This window comes from Pelodiscus sinensis, chromosome 1 (assembly GCF_052426305.1).
Source record: "Pelodiscus sinensis isolate ZL-2025 chromosome 1, ASM5242630v1, whole genome shotgun sequence".
NCBI classification, from domain to species: Eukaryota; Metazoa; Chordata; order Testudines; family Trionychidae; genus Pelodiscus; species Pelodiscus sinensis.
The window spans coordinates 67,600,098-67,615,678 of NC_143052.1; the positions used below are offsets into that span (position 1 = coordinate 67,600,098).

General features: G+C 42.7%; 1 protein-coding gene across 1 annotated transcript in view; it reads left to right on the forward strand.

The window, feature by feature from the left end:
- The first annotated feature begins 1,223 nt into the window (after nucleotides 1-1,223).
- Nucleotides 1,224-15,581, forward strand: part of TPH2 (tryptophan hydroxylase 2) — a 90,877-nt gene continuing 76,519 nt past the window's right edge. Inside the window, exons 1-4 of the mRNA XM_075919425.2 lie at nucleotides 1,224-1,916; nucleotides 8,953-9,105; nucleotides 10,710-10,893; nucleotides 10,991-11,091. Coding sequence (XP_075775540.1) covers nucleotides 1,812-1,916; nucleotides 8,953-9,105; nucleotides 10,710-10,893; nucleotides 10,991-11,091 — 543 coding nt within the window. The 5' untranslated portion in view covers nucleotides 1,224-1,811. The remainder of the gene's footprint in view (nucleotides 1,917-8,952; nucleotides 9,106-10,709; nucleotides 10,894-10,990; nucleotides 11,092-15,581) is intronic.

A 15,581-nucleotide genomic window follows, 5' to 3' on the forward strand; every position in this document is an offset into this window, starting at 1 on the left:
CTTCCATCTTCACAGCAAGCCAGTTATTTTGGGTTCGCAATTGCAATGTCCCTGTAAACCTTATTCCACGAGGAGTAAGGGATGTTTTGGAATAATGGGTTATTTTGAAATTTGGTGCTGTGTAGACAGATCTTTCAAAATAAGATTGAAATAAGATACGCAATATGTGTAGCTCAAATGGCATATCTTATTTCAAACTATGGTGCAGTGTAGAAGTAGCCTTACACTTTTAGGTTACGTCTACATTGGCAAGATTTTGCGCAAAAACTTGCCGCCTGTCTACTCTGGTCGTGAGTTCTTGCGCAAGAACACTGACGTTCTAATGTAAGAAATCTGTGCTTCTTGCGCAAAAACTATGACGCTCATGTTCAGGAATAAGCCCTCTTGCGCAAGTGTTCTTGCGTAAGAGGCCAGTGTAGACAGGCAACATGAATTTCTTGCGCAAGAAAGCATCTACACTGGCACGGATGCTTTTGCACAAAAGCACATCTCTTGTGCAAAAGCACATGCCAGTGTAGACACTCTCTTGCACAAATACTTTAACACAAAAACTCTTGTGTTAAAAGGATTTGCGCAAAATCTTGCCAATGTAGATGTAGCCTTAGAGTTAAGCACAACATGATGTATTTTCTTTAACTGATCTGCTCTGGCCCACCATAGGAATAAGACTGACCAATATGGCCCTGGCAGCTGCAAGTTTAGGGACCCCTGGTCTATAGGATGTCTTTGACCCCTGAAAGCTTACTAATATTAATATATTGTAGAAAATGATCATGTACTAGCTGGAGGTTTAATTAGGATGAAATCTTTACAGCAAGAGTGGATGTCTCTGAAAGCTTTGCAAGGTCCTCCCCATCTCTAACAACACTGATTTTATGCAAACAAGAAGTAAGTTGAGTACTATTCCTGTGGAGCCCTAGTTTAAACACTGCATTATTTGAGGGAAATCTGGGAGATCATAGTGCAGAGCTGCAGGCCACAACTCAGGCTGCCCTTTGTCTGCACCTCCTTTTCCCCCAGATCAGGGTGAGAGAAGGAGGCACCAGACTCTACCAGACCCAGGGGCTGTGTCCTACTGGCTTGATGTTCATGTTGCCCCAGTGCTGTAGTTGGCGCATAGCCAGTGATTGGGACAGTGTTGTATAAGAAAAATTCAAAAACCAATTAATAGTCTTGCAGCACCTTAGCGACTAACAAAACAGGTGCACGATATTAGAGCTGTTGTGTGCACAACCCACTTCTTCAAATGACTGGAGTTATGAAAGGTTCAGTGTCTAAATAAAGAGGGGAGGGGGGAGAGGCGGAAAAAAAGGGGCAAGAAATAGTCAAGTGTCCATGCTACATGAGGGGGATAGGGAAGGTGGTAAACAGAAGAGTTGTATAGAGGAGGAGCAGGAGAAAAAAACCACAGAAAGTTATGCCGACCCCAGCTGCCAGGCAGCCCGCAGGAGGGGCTGGGCCACTGGGCTCCTTCCACAGCGTCCCCTGGGTTTCAGCACAGAGGTGCCCAGGACGTTTCCACATCCCGAGCGCTCTCAGCGCCTCGCAGGGCGGGGCCGGCGGGTTCAGGCCCAGTCCTGCCGCCGAACGCCGGAGTCTGCTGCTGCCGCCCCTTTGCCCAGCCGCCTGCTTCGCTCCCGCCCCGGGGGGACAGCGCTGGCCACCGCCAGCCGCGCGCGAACCCGCTTATCAGCCTCCCATCAGCTCCCGCCAGGCGCATAAAAGGCGGCGGCGCCGCCAGGGGAGAGCTCACAGCGCGCCGCCTGCCGCCCGCCCGCCCGCCGCGCAGCAAGGAAGCCGCCCGGGTCCCCATGCAGCCCGCGATGATGATGTTCTCCAGTAAATACTGGGCCCGGCGAGGGCTCTCCCTCGACTCAGCCGTGCCCGGGGAGCACCAGGGACTCGGCAGCCTGACAGTGAGTATCCCGCGCGGGCTGTCGCGCTGCAGCCGCCCAGCTCGCTAACCATTGGCTACCGGGCGCCTTCAGTGTCGTCTCGGAGGACGCCCAGAGTCCCAAGCTGTGATCACAAACCTTGACCAGGGATGGCCCCGAGCTGTAGAGGGGGGCGAGCCCGTCACACGGCGTCGCTCCGGGCTGGAGTGCGGGTTGGGCTCAGCTAGTGGGGTTGCATTTGCTCAGCATTGAAGGTGCTTTCCTCGCTTTCCCTTTGAAACGCAGAAAGTAGCATCAAGCATCAGCAATTGTCCCTCCCTCTCACCCCCCCCCCCGGCTTTCTAGTACGTGGTTTCCAAAGCAAAGCAACAGAAGATCCTGAGAACTCTCGGTCTTAATCTTTGTTCCAATATTTAAGAATAGTAATTAAATATTGGTGATAGCAGCAAAAACAAGAAAGGAGCATGCAAGGCAAATAACATAACCACTAATATAGAGAGGGAAAGCAGGTAACATTCTTCTTAGACGCTTCCAAATAAGCAATTTTTATTCAGATAGTTCATGCCACAAATAGTTTACAGACCTTGGGAACACACTTCAATTTACATATAATCATAGCGTTGGAAGAGACCTCAGGAGGTCATTGGACCAATCCCAACTAATTCCTCCCAGCCAGGGCTTTATCAAGATGGGACTTAAAAATCTCTAGGGATGGAGATCCCACCACCGGCCTAGGCAACCCATCCTAGTGCTTCACCACACTCCTATGAGTTGGTCTTCTTTTTTTAATAATTAAAAATACTCAATGAAATGCTGTTTATTTGTAACTAGGGTTGACCAATTCCTTCTAGTTCTTATTACCATCAGGAGAACTTTTGAACAGTGGCTCCAGATAAAATAAAGCAAACAGCATACTAAATTCCACAGGCAATATCAGAGCGAATCACTGTATTTAGTACTCCGTGTCCCAGGAAAGTCAATTTAACTAACTTGCATCTCAGAATTAGACATGTGCTTAAGTGTTTGGTTGAATCAGACAGAGTCAATAAGAGGAAAATGCTTAAGTATTTTTATAGACTATGATTCTGCAACTGATGCCCCACACAGTCTATCTTCACAGAGTTGGTTGTAGATTTGGGACCAATTATTTTTGAGATTATTTACAAATAGGATATATTTACACTGAATTGGTAAGTCCAGCATTTTAATACACAGTGCATATTTGGCTTTGAAATATTAGCGTTTTGATTCCTCAACTGGAAGAGATACAGTAGCATATAGAAAAAAGCATGTAGATAAAATGTCTTCTCATGTAAAAATACTATTGAAAGATATAAACTAATCTGTAATATGATCTGAACACCCAGAAGATATTTTGGTATTTTCAAAGCATTACACCAACTGGTTTATAATTGTATTTCAACATTTTATGCAAACAAATATTATCTGTATATTTTTATTTGCAATGTTAACATAGCTCATACATTCTAATAATCTTTGCTTAAATAATGTATAGTAAAACAGAGAGAGGGAGAGAAAGAGAGACATACACAAACACATATACATCTCCTGTGGAAAATATGGGGCCGAACCCTCAATTGGTGTAATTCAGCATAGCTTTATTGGATTCACTGGAGTTATGCCATTTTACATCAAATGTGGGTTTGATCCATTGTCTTTATAGTAAAGATGACATATCCCTTTTTGTGCTATACCATAAATGACTATTTAAGTGTTTATTCATCACTGTTTTATTTGCGTTATTGATATCAATGGGTAACCTTAGAATAAGGATCACACTCCCTCTGCAAGGTTGGAGCGCCAGTGCCAGCTTCCTGCTGTGGAATGGAGAGCCCTGAGCCTGCGGGCCAGATCCGGCTTGTGGGGGCAGGAAGCGACTCTGTGCATTGCTGCTCTCTCGCTACCCAGCTGGCAGTATGGCAGTGCAGGAAACCACTTGATTGGATGCCTTTCCCACTGTTCCCATTGGCCAAATCCCTGTATCCCCCTAATGCTCAGATCCCTTCTCCCACCCATCTCACACACCCCTCCCACCTAGACCAAGACCCCTATCCCCATCCCCCACCTGCACCCTCCCTTCCACCCAGACCTCACACTCCCACACGTTCCTGCACCCATCTTGTCATCATGGGTGGTTGGCTGGTGATCTTTGGAAAAGTTTGCATTTCCAAATACAGTAAACTTCCGATAATCTGGCACCTTTAGGACCCAGGAGGTGCCGGATTATCAGATATGCTGGACTATCAGAAGGGGGGGGCTATGACGGGTCTGGGGTGGGGTGGAGGGGAAGCCACCACAGACCCCTCATAGCCCCCCCTTCCGATAGTCCGGCTCTGCCCCAGGCATCCCCGATTCAGCTGCTGCTGGTCAGTTTCAGCTGCTGCCGGGTTGGTCCCGTAGTGCTACCCCTTGGGGCTGCAAGACCAACCCGGCAGCACCCCAGATGCTCTGCCCCCAGCTTCCCCGATTCAGCTGCTGGTCAGTTTCAGCAGCGGCTGAATTGGGGAAGCTGGGCGCAAAGCAGCTCCAATTGTCCAGCTGCCCTGAGCACTGCTGGGTTCCCGATGGTGCCGGACCATCAGGAGTGCCGGAGCATTGGATGCTGGACCAATGGAGTTTTACTGTGGTTTGAGAAATACTGACATAGAGTACATCTACACTGCATGCTTATTTCGGAATACAGGCAGTCCCCGGGTTACATGGATCCGACTTACATCGGATCCCTACTTACAAACGGGGTGAGGCAACCCAGCACTAGCTGCTTCCCCCCAGCAGACCAGGGAGATGCGGAGCGGCTTTTCTCAGGAGACACCTCAGCTTGAGAATAAAGGACTGAGGGAAGTGAGGTGTGGGAGAATAAAACTGAGCTCTGGAGAAATGTTTGGCTAGAGTTTCTCCTACAATATGTACCAGTTCCGACTTACATACAAATTCAACTTAAGAACAAACCTACAGTCCCTATCTTGTACGTAACCCGGGGACTGCCTGTAAGCTATTCCAGAAGATATATTCCAAAATAACTTATTTTGAAATAGTGTCCACACTTCAGGGAAGCTTAAAAATTAGTCAGAGGCAGGCTCCCCTAATGTGGATGCACTATCTCGATTTAGAGCCGCAGGAAGCACTGGGAGGATATTACTAGGAATGACCCTGGTGAGGAGCTATTTCAAAATAGCAGCAGTGGAATGTCCACACTGCAGCTATTTTGAAATATCTGTTTCGGAAGAGGAGTTATTCCTCGTGGAATGAGGTTTACAGAAGCTGGAATAAGTTGCCTGTTTTAATATTATTTCAAAATAATGGAATTGCTATATAAATGCTCGCATTGTTATTTTGGAATAATGCTAATTATTCCGAAATAATGGTGCAGTGTAGATGCACCCGATATAGAGTAGTAACTTGCATGGCTAATAAAGCTAGTTCTCACAGTATCACAATTTCTTCTGTTGTGTTCATAATGATTAACTCATCTAGTTTAGCAAAGGGGAATGGTGGCTTATAGCAGTCGCTTCAGATATTATCCATTTGTCACAATTACAGAACACGGGGGCTCAGTCTTAAGAGATGCTGAATACCATAATTTCCCACTTAAAGTCAGTAGGTGCTGTGCACCTTTCAGGATTGGGTAGTTAATTATCATGCTGCTATGTACTTTTCTTCCAAAAATGTACACACAGCTGACAAGTCTAGAGGATAGACTGCAAAATTAAAAATAGCATTTTGTCAAAGCAAGTGTAGGCTGCATACTTCACAGATAAGCTATCTCCCAAAAATAATTTGAAAAATGTTTATTATAACAAAATATTAAAAAGAAATATATTAGGAGCACATATTTCAAATTAAGTGTACACTAGACTGTTTTCCTGAATCAGGACCTAAAACAGGATTACCAACTAAAGACAATGGGGTGATCCATTTAATAAATGCAAACCCATGCAGATCTTGTCTACACTTAACTTTTACCCATGTTTGAAAAATGTTTTAACCATTGAGTCAATCTAAACATAATTCCATCTGGATTGATTTCAGACAATCCTATTATCCAATATGGGGGCAAACATTGTTTAAATTTTTTTAAATGTTTTTGAACATAAAATAACATAAAATAGGGAACTAGGCCCAGACATGACTTTTGAACTGCTTGGGCCTTTCCACAAGTTCTAAGTAAACTGGATTCAAACAAGTTTTGACTGGCCAAACAATTAAAAAACTATGTGCAAGCTTATTTTCCTGCTAAACTGTATACCACATTGGTGCACCTGTGCTTGTTGCTGGCAGAGCAAGTTTTCACAAGAGCAATTAAATTGGTTAAATCCTCTAATATGATCTATGCCCATACAGACAAAACCACCCTAGATCAGGGCTACCCAACGCGAGGCCTGTGGGCCACATGCGGCCCATGGCCTGTTTGTTTGCGGCCCATGGGTGGGAGCCAAAACAAAAAAGTAGTCAATATAATGGTCTTCTGTTGATAAGCACTTTAGTAGTTAAATTCCTGGACTGTCAGGGTATGTCTACACTACCACCCTAATTCAAACTAGCATGGTTAATGTAGGCATCCGAAGTTGCAAATGAAGCCCGGGATTTAAATATCCCGGGCTTCATTTGCATCTTGCCGGGTGCTGCCATTTTTAAAGCCCCGGTAGTTCGGACTCCGTGCCCGCGGCTACACGCGGCATGGAGTAGGTAGTTCGGATTAGGCTCTCTAATCCGAAATACCGTTACTCCTCGTGGAACAAGGTGTACCGGTAGTTCGGATTAGAGAGCCTAATCTGAACTACCTACTCCGTGCCGCGTGTAGCCGCGGGCACGGAGTCCGAACTACCGGAGCTTTAAAAATGGCGGCGCCCGGCAAGATGCAAATGAAGCCCGGGAAATTCAAATCCTGGGCTTCATTTGCAACTTCGAATGCCTACATTAACCACCCTAGTTTGAACTAGGGTGGTAGTGTAGACATACCCTCATTGCTTATTAAAAGTGCTGTCACATGGGTTGTGGCCCTCGGCATGTGCTGTGAGTATTAATGTGGCCCTGGGCCTTCCAAAGTTGAGTAGCCGTGCCCTAGATAATTCACAAATATTCTAATAAAGGGTTAAAACAGGGTGCAGGTTTTAATTAGTTTTGAAACTAGTTAGTTTAACTGCTTCTGCTTGTTACTGCCAATGTACACATGTATGGTGTGTCTAGCCTACATAACGTCGACAGAACTCGGCAGTTTTGTCGACGCCGGTAAACCTAATTCTACGAGGAATAACAGAGTTCTGTCGACAGAAGGCGTTAGTGCATCTACACTGTCCTTTGCGTCTACAGTCTCAGGTCGACAAAGTGGCTTGCTTTGACGACAGATCTGGATGTAGTCTAGACTCTCTTTGTCGACAGAAGCTTTGTTGACAGTATCTATCGACAAAGCCTCTGTCGACAAAAACCTGTAGTCTAGACGTACCCTTGGTGCCAATGTGGACTCAGAGATGCTGAAATACATTACTCATCTCTTTACTTTCTGCCATGTATGCTGTCTGACTGAAGTATTCCAGAATGCCTAGCTTTTGGAAACTGAACTGGGAACTGCATGCTACTTACCCAGAAGATATTATAACTTAAATGGTATAGGACACTTCTACTATGGACTAGCATGGTTAGTCTGTATGCACTGAACTGTCTGTAGTGAAACTTCATCAGTTAACAGATTAGTCCTTGTTGCCACAAATGGAGATTTGGGTAGAAAGGATCTGATCCAATTTTAAAAGGAGTTAGTGTAAAATAAGTTCAAAATACTTTGCCTGGTCGATGAGGAATAGGCAGAATCTTGTTAAAGCTTCTTTTGAAAGCAGAGATTGGGACTCAGGGCATATCTTCAGTTGGAATAAATTCACAGCTCTGCTGAAGTCAGTGGAGGATCTGATGGAAACAAGGAGATGATTTGCCTCAGGGTTCCCACCTATTCTTAAAACTAATTTTTAGAACAGGTTGAACATGGCTTTAACTGTTTCAAGCCTTTTTAGCTGCACCCTTTTATTGTTGGCTCCCCATTCCCCAAATTGTTGGCTCATTGTTTTTATCTCAAGAACAGAATATACTAATGAACAGTTAAATCTGAAATGGACACAGTGATCGAGATAATGATATTTTTTGGTTGCAAACATCTGAAACATTTAAAAGGGGTCTTCTAATTTACCAAAAGTAAGAACACATGCCCTCTGAAGATTTGTCTGCACTCAGGTGTCTCAAGCATGACATCCAAATCTGCTAGTCACTTTTGAAAATCTTGGCCACTATGACTAAAGCTCTTGGTATAGATGGACTACTTAGAAGCACCTCAAAAAGACTTAAGCTGTGAAGTTGATGATAATGTGCTATTGTGAAATAGGGAAGGAAACTGAATGGTAAGAGAAGTTTACAGGTGTGGGAGGCTCAACAATGTGAAAATTTAAAAAAGAGAAATGTCCTTTGGGGTAACTGGTCAGATTTATTTGGCTTGAAGCTATTTTTAAAAGGTTCAGCTAATTCAAATTTCTTCTGATAGATAGAACCTAAACATATCTTCCTGTTTAATTGATATAATCAATGGATAGTTTTTAGTTCATTAAGAGCAATGAAAAATAGGTGTCAACATTAAATCTAGTGCAATGTAGAATACAACATTTCTGTTTATGGATTTTATGGACAATTCAAATAGAGTCAAAACTGTGGGCTAGATAATCAGTGGTGTCAATTGACACAACTCCATTGCCGTCAGAGATGCAACAGTAAAGCCAAATAAGGAATTGTTCCGTCCAGTCTTTGCTGATTACTACTTATAATAACATTGCTTAATGGTGTCATGATATTTGTGTCCTATTTCTGTATTAGTCTCTTATGTCTTTGACGTTTGCCACAACTTTTTCTGATTTTGAATATGCTGCTTACCTTTTTTTATAGTCAGGATCATTTTAATTCAGGTATTTTCTGGCAAAAGCTGTCTGTGTGAAAGGAATGTTTGATATTTTTCAAAAATGTGCATTTGAAATGAATGCATTTTTTATCTACTTTCTTGCAGCCAAACAGAGCCAATTCTGGTAAAAATGATGAAAAGAAAGGAAATAAAGGAAGCGGCAAAAGTGAATCGGTTTCTGATAGTGGAAAGACAGCTGTAGTGTTTTCCTTGAAAAATGAAATTGGTGGATTGGTGAAAGCTCTGAGACTCTTCCAGGTAAATATTGCAAATAATTATTATTATTGGAATAGGAAGGGACATCTGGCTTAATTGTCAGCTAGTGTAAACTGGTGTAGCACCACTGAAGACAAAGAAGTACATGAAATAATACTTTCCATTTGATTACCTACAGAGTATGTAACCAGTCCAGCAAAGCTTGTAAGCATGTGTTTGACTTTGGGCCTATACATAGTTCCCATTAAGTGAATGGACTGCTAAAGTTCTAGCTATTAAATGCCCTAAGCCAGCAAAGTACTGAAGCTTGTGATAAAGTTTAAAACACACGAGTCATCCCATTGACTCCCAGTGTTGGTGTTGACTCCAGTAGGACTATTTATGTGCTTTAAATTAAGCACATGCTTTAGTGCAGTGTTGGAACAGGGTCTTGGTCAGCAGAATGGGAATTATGGAGTATTAATATACAGTCAGGCCCTAATACAGTTCAGTGCATATGGACAGAGTCACTAGCATAGCAGGTCATCTATACCCTATCAGTTACAGGAGTGAGGCTTTAGTATGTCAGCAGCTGTAGTGCCAGGGGGAATGCCACTAATGCAACTAGGTACTCATTCAGTACCCAAGTACAAGAACTGAAATATCTTCCAGAGTTTACAACAAATAATCAGGATGGAAGCTATAAAAGATGAAAATGTATTAACCAAGGATGAAACATACCCCTATGTAGAAGGTCAGAGGAAAAACTATGTAACATGTAAGCCCTAAAGGTGCGTAAGCATTGTTGGAAACTTGTGTTTGGCCCTTTGTCTTGGGGTGAATTTCACCCAGAATGAAAATGCAGTATAGTGGCCAAGAAAGATAGACCAGATCTCTTCAGATTTGACATCCTTTAGTGGGTGGAGAGGGAGGTAGTCATAAGTAATGGATTGGTTGACCGGTTGTGCCTCATGCAAAAGTAGAAATAATTATGAATGTTTGACATCCATTAGCAAATCAGAAGTTGTGATGGGAGAGGCATTATTAATGATAAAGCCATTTTGACACCCATATTCACTAAGAGTTGTAGATCTTGCCAAGGTCATTATTCTAGAGAATCAATTGGTCTGGACTTCCATTTTGTTATTCTTATTCTAGGTCATTCATACTTAGTACAAGAAAAGTAGATGAGAAATGAAATATACTTATAATCACAAAATAAATATTGGCTTTATTTGTCAGAGACATATTGAATAAAATGCTGTTTTTGTACCAATTGTGCCCTTTGTTGGAAAAACTAAAATATACTGAAATGAACACCGACTGAATATTTTGTATCTGCGTCTCTTATCAATGTACCATTGTATTATCCTTTTTAAAGCAACGAATACAATATTCTTTGCAAAAGATGATCTTGGTAAATCACCTTTAAATTCCCTGGGACTATAATAATAATAATAATAATCATCTAATGAAAAGAATAATACATTAAACTTGCGTCATTTTCCCCTGAACACACTTCAAATTCCTCATTATGCATTTAAGTGAAGGCTGAGTATCTTTAATGTAAACTTCTATTACTTTAAAAATATATTTAATATGCTGCCAATTATATTGTTCTAAATGAATCGTTTATGTATGGAGTCCAATGTTTCATCTTCCCACAGGAAAAACATGTGAGTATGGTTCACATTGAATCAAGAAAATCCAAGAGAAGGAATTCAGAAGTAGAAATTTTTGTGGACTGTGACTGCAGTAAGAAAGAATTTAATGAACTAATTCAGTTGCTAAAGTTTCAGACTAACATCGTAACTCTTAATCCACCAGAAAACATCTGGACTGATGAAGACGGTAAAGATGCTTTATTTAGAAAATAGTAAACATTTCAATTTGCGAACTACAACAATTTCCCCCTCTAATATTTTCAATTCCCCTCTATCTTCCACAGAACTTGACTGCGTCCCTTGGTTCCCCAGGAAGATTGCTGAATTAGACAGATGCTCACAGAGAGTTCTAATGTATGGCTCTGAGCTAGATGCAGATCACCCAGTAAGTGTGAAATAAAGTCATGATCTTATTTGGATTTTAAATCCTAGTTGAAGGGCTATTTGTTATCTACAACATAATTTAAAAATAATTTTGCAGATAATTATTCATTTTGTTCAACTAGTTGAGTTATAAGCACTATTATGAAGAATTTCAATGTAGGGGCCTGATTGTCAGCAGGTGGGTGTTCAGCAATTAATGAAAATCAGGTCTCTGATTGCATGAATGAATTCATTCAGTTTGCTGAGGTAAGAGACCTAAGCACTGAGGCACTCCAAAATCACTTTTGATCCCCATTTACAGCCTGCATCCATGTTTTACAAATAGATGGAGGATAGATATTCTAAACAGTTTGGGTTATTGTAAACTTAAGTTCTGCCACAAATAAAAAATGTGGACATGAAATAAAAATGCATCTCAAAGTGAGTGTAGGAAAACAAAGCATGTGAAAGGATGCTTGCCCTCTAACTAGAGGATCGTTGGAAGGTATCAGAGCACTCTCCAGTCTGAGCATGACTTACTGTGCTTTCTGAAATCAGTGCCAATGTATAAATCCCTATTTCATACACTGTATAATGCCAAAAAATACCAAATCAAAAAGAAAGGAAAGTGAGCCCTTAGTAATTATTTGGTTTCATTCTCCCATAGTTAACTTCAACATATGCCTAACCTATAAGACCTTAAGAGTGAACTACAGTGATTGGCTGCCTAGCACAACTTCTCTGTTTATAGTACACACATTGTATTTGTGCTAATAGATGGGCAATCATTAAAGTGAAACCATCAAAATTTGATGGAAACCATCAAAAACTTTCCTCAACTGTTTTGGTTGGCTTGCTTCTATTTTTGTTTTTTGTAATGGGGGGAGGGACTATATAGAGCATTTGAATTTAGTAACTTTAGGATTAAACATTCTGAAATAATATCACTCACATGTATTCAAAGAATGTACAGATTGGAAAACTCTTACTTCACATCTTACTATAGGTTGGAACTCCCTGGTCCGGCACCGTTGGGACCTGTCCAGTCCCAAACAAGAGAATTTGCCAGACTGAGCTGGTCTCCTGCCACCGGCCCCAAGTTCCATCGCCTACTGCTGGCAGGCTGCCCCAGCAAGCACCCTGACTCCTCCTCCCTCTCCATTCCCCCAAACTGACTGGATGGCTTGCTCAGATGCTGCTGGCTCCCTGGACAGCACAGAGTCCTGCTCTTGTCCCCAGGGTTCGGCCCCACACATCCAGGGGCAGTTGTGGGGCTCTGGCCCTGGCCCTGGCCCTGGCCCTGGCCCTGCATTCCAGCTGGCTGTTATGGGGCTCCTGCCAGCCTTGTGCTCTAGTGGGCTGCTTTGGGGCCCTGGCCCTGTGCTCCAGCGGGCTGCTGTGGGGCTCTGGCCCTGGCCACATGCTCCAGAGAGCTGCTGTGGGGCTCTGGAGCAGGCTGCTGCGGGTCTCTGACGCTGGGCTGCTGCAAAGCTCAACTACAGTTCCATGCCTCCCAGGTGCTGCTGCAGTGCTCTGGCTCTGCATTCCTGTAGGGTGCCAAGAAACTCCAGCCCTGTGCGGACCATGCTGCCAGGCTCTTTATCCTGGCCCTGTGCTGCTGTGGGCTGCTGAAGCCCTGGTCCCATGCTGCCCCCAGCCAGGGCTGCTGCCCCCGCTGCCCCAGCCCCAGCCCCAGCCCCAGCTGTCCCTCCTTAGGCTCCCAGTCTCAGTGGTCCAGGAGCATCCAGGGTCCTGCTGGATGAGGCATCTTGCCAGACCAGAGTGTGCCAGTTTTGGAGGTACAATCTGTACCTCTAGTTCAGAGTCATGTTATGGACTAGTCATGGATTCTCCTCTGTTTTGAGGCTTCTTTACTTTGTGCCTCTGGTGCAAAGTGGTCCTATACTGTAGGGAAGATCACCTCAGTGACATTTCTCCAAAGAATCAATGCCCATAAAACAGATATTAGACAGGATTACAAAGAAAAAACAGTTTCTTGCCATTTCAGCCAGAAAGGACATTGTCTCAATGACTTGATTACCTGCATCCTGCTTCAAAGACCTTTTCAGACCACACTTGAAAGAGAATCCTCTGAACTGTCATTCATACTTAAATCCGACACTTTACGCCTAAGTTTAAACAAAGACATTAATTATCTTACCCATTACAAAGATAGCTTCCCCAATTATCACCTCTAATATCATTAGCTCACAGACATTTACCTCCCCCCTCTACCCCCTTTCTGTTCTGAAATTTGATTTGTCCTTTTCATATGTGTTCATTTTTTTAATTGTATCCTTTGGTATATATAGTTGTGACAATTTTCTTCCACTATTTGATCTGAGGAAGTGGGTCTGGCCCACGAAAGCTCATCACCTAATAAACCATCTTGTTAGACTTTAAAGTGCTACATAGTCCTGTTTTTTGTTTCACCTCAGTGTAGGGCATCTTTAAGGGTAAATAGCCAGCACATTCAGCCCCTCCCTTCAATAAGCTGAAGACTGGTGTATTAGACCAGTCCCCTGGGCTAAGGGAGCACACCCCCAATCCTGAATCATTCTGTTCACTTCTTTTTCATGGACAAGGATGAGAGTCTGTATCTTTGGGAACTCCCAAATCTGCAGATTACCTTCAGCCACTTAACAGTAACTTTGCTTCAAATAGAAGCATTTCAGCCTCAGTAGGGCTCCTTCCAGCCTCACATTGATGATTGTGATGGGTCATTTAATGTTGTTTTACATTTTAAAGCGGTGCCTTCACCGAATACTTAAAGCAGGTTTCTGCAGATCACATTGATTTTTATAGACAATGAAAAATACATGTGCATGACATAAAAGCAGAGTATGTGTTACAATTTAGAGAAATGGGATAGATATAATTTACATCACATTTGTGATCCTACATAGAGTGCTAGTACTTAGAAATAGGACAAAAACCCTAACTATTGGACACCTATAGAGTCTAGACTATTTCTGGTCCCTGCTCTGACTATTCTGTGGCAGAGTATAAAAGCTATAAGGGGCCAGGAGGACTACCCAGATACAGTGGCAGTCCAACACCATCGTGAGTATGTCTATACTGCAGTGTAAGACCAGGGCTTGAACTCAGACTCAGATCTAATCCCATTTCTTTCTGCTAACACAGCACTTAGACCCTGGTCCCAGGACCACACAGGAGTGGAGGATTTTGCTACAGGGGACAAACTCTTGAGCCACAACAAACTAGATATTCTGCTGTCTGTCCCGTTCTGTCTGGGCCTCCAGAACCATTTTCTTTGTTTAAAAGAGGAAAAAGGTGTACTTCTAGTTCCACTTATTGATCCAAAGTGTGCAGCTGATTAACTCAGCACTTGCTTCACAAAGGAAATAGCCTAGGTAACTCCAGTCAGGATTAACAACTTTATGCATGTAAGAAACCTTTTCCATTAAGTGCCATACATTATAATTCATCATTGTCACTGTTATTCTTCATTAGAAATTCACTTAAACAATATAAAGCAATCAACAAAAATATAGGGGAGGAAAAAGGAATAAAAAGTTTTTTGGAAACCGTGACCTGTGAAGAAGTAGGGCTCATGAAATAACTTTCTCTTGGTAGATGTACACTAGATGAGTAATGCCAGTGGAACAAAACAAAATGAGTCTGCCAAACATTTGAATGATGTTGCAAGGCCTGCTGCCTTGGTCTGTGCTTCAGAATAGGAGGCTTGAATGTGTTCACAGTCCCTTTTGCGTTCTCTCCTACATCTCCCAGCAGTACAAGTACAGGCATGCACACACATACACACACATATATGCATGTACATTATAGTGGCTGCTTCCTGCCACTTTGAGTACTCTAGCTGCAGCTGCAAGCCCCATGATAGTTATAAACCCAATTTTTTGGGAAATTTAGGCAAGCAAGCAATTTGCATTTTAACATGTAAATATATGCAGTAGGAATAAAGAATATAGGCCATACTTACAATAGAGGGGCCTCTATCCTGGGAAGCAGGGACTCTGAAAAAAAGTTTGGGGGAATCATGATAGCTAATCAATTGAACAGAAGCTCCGAGTGTGATGCTGGGGCCAAAGAGCTAATGTGATTGTGGGATGCATAAACAGGGCGCTCTTGAGTAGGAATAGACAGGTTATTTTACCTCTGTATTTAGAACTGGTGCAACCACTGCTGGAATACTGTGTCCAGTTCTGGTTCCTACAGTTCAAGAAGGACATTGATAAATTGGAGAGAGTTCAGAGAAGAGCCACGAGAATGATTTAAAGGACTAAAAAGCATGCCCTTTAGTGATAGACTCAAAGAGCTCAATCTGTTTAGCTTAACAAAAAGGAGATTGGGGTTACCTGAGTATCATCAATAACTAGCTACGTGGAGAACAATTGTTCAGTATTGGGCACTTCAGCTTAGCAGGGAAAGGTAGAACAAGATCCAGTGGCTGGAAGTGGAAGCTAGACAAGTTCAGACTTGAAATAAGGCACAGTTTTTTTTAGTGAGGATAATTACCCATTGGAACAT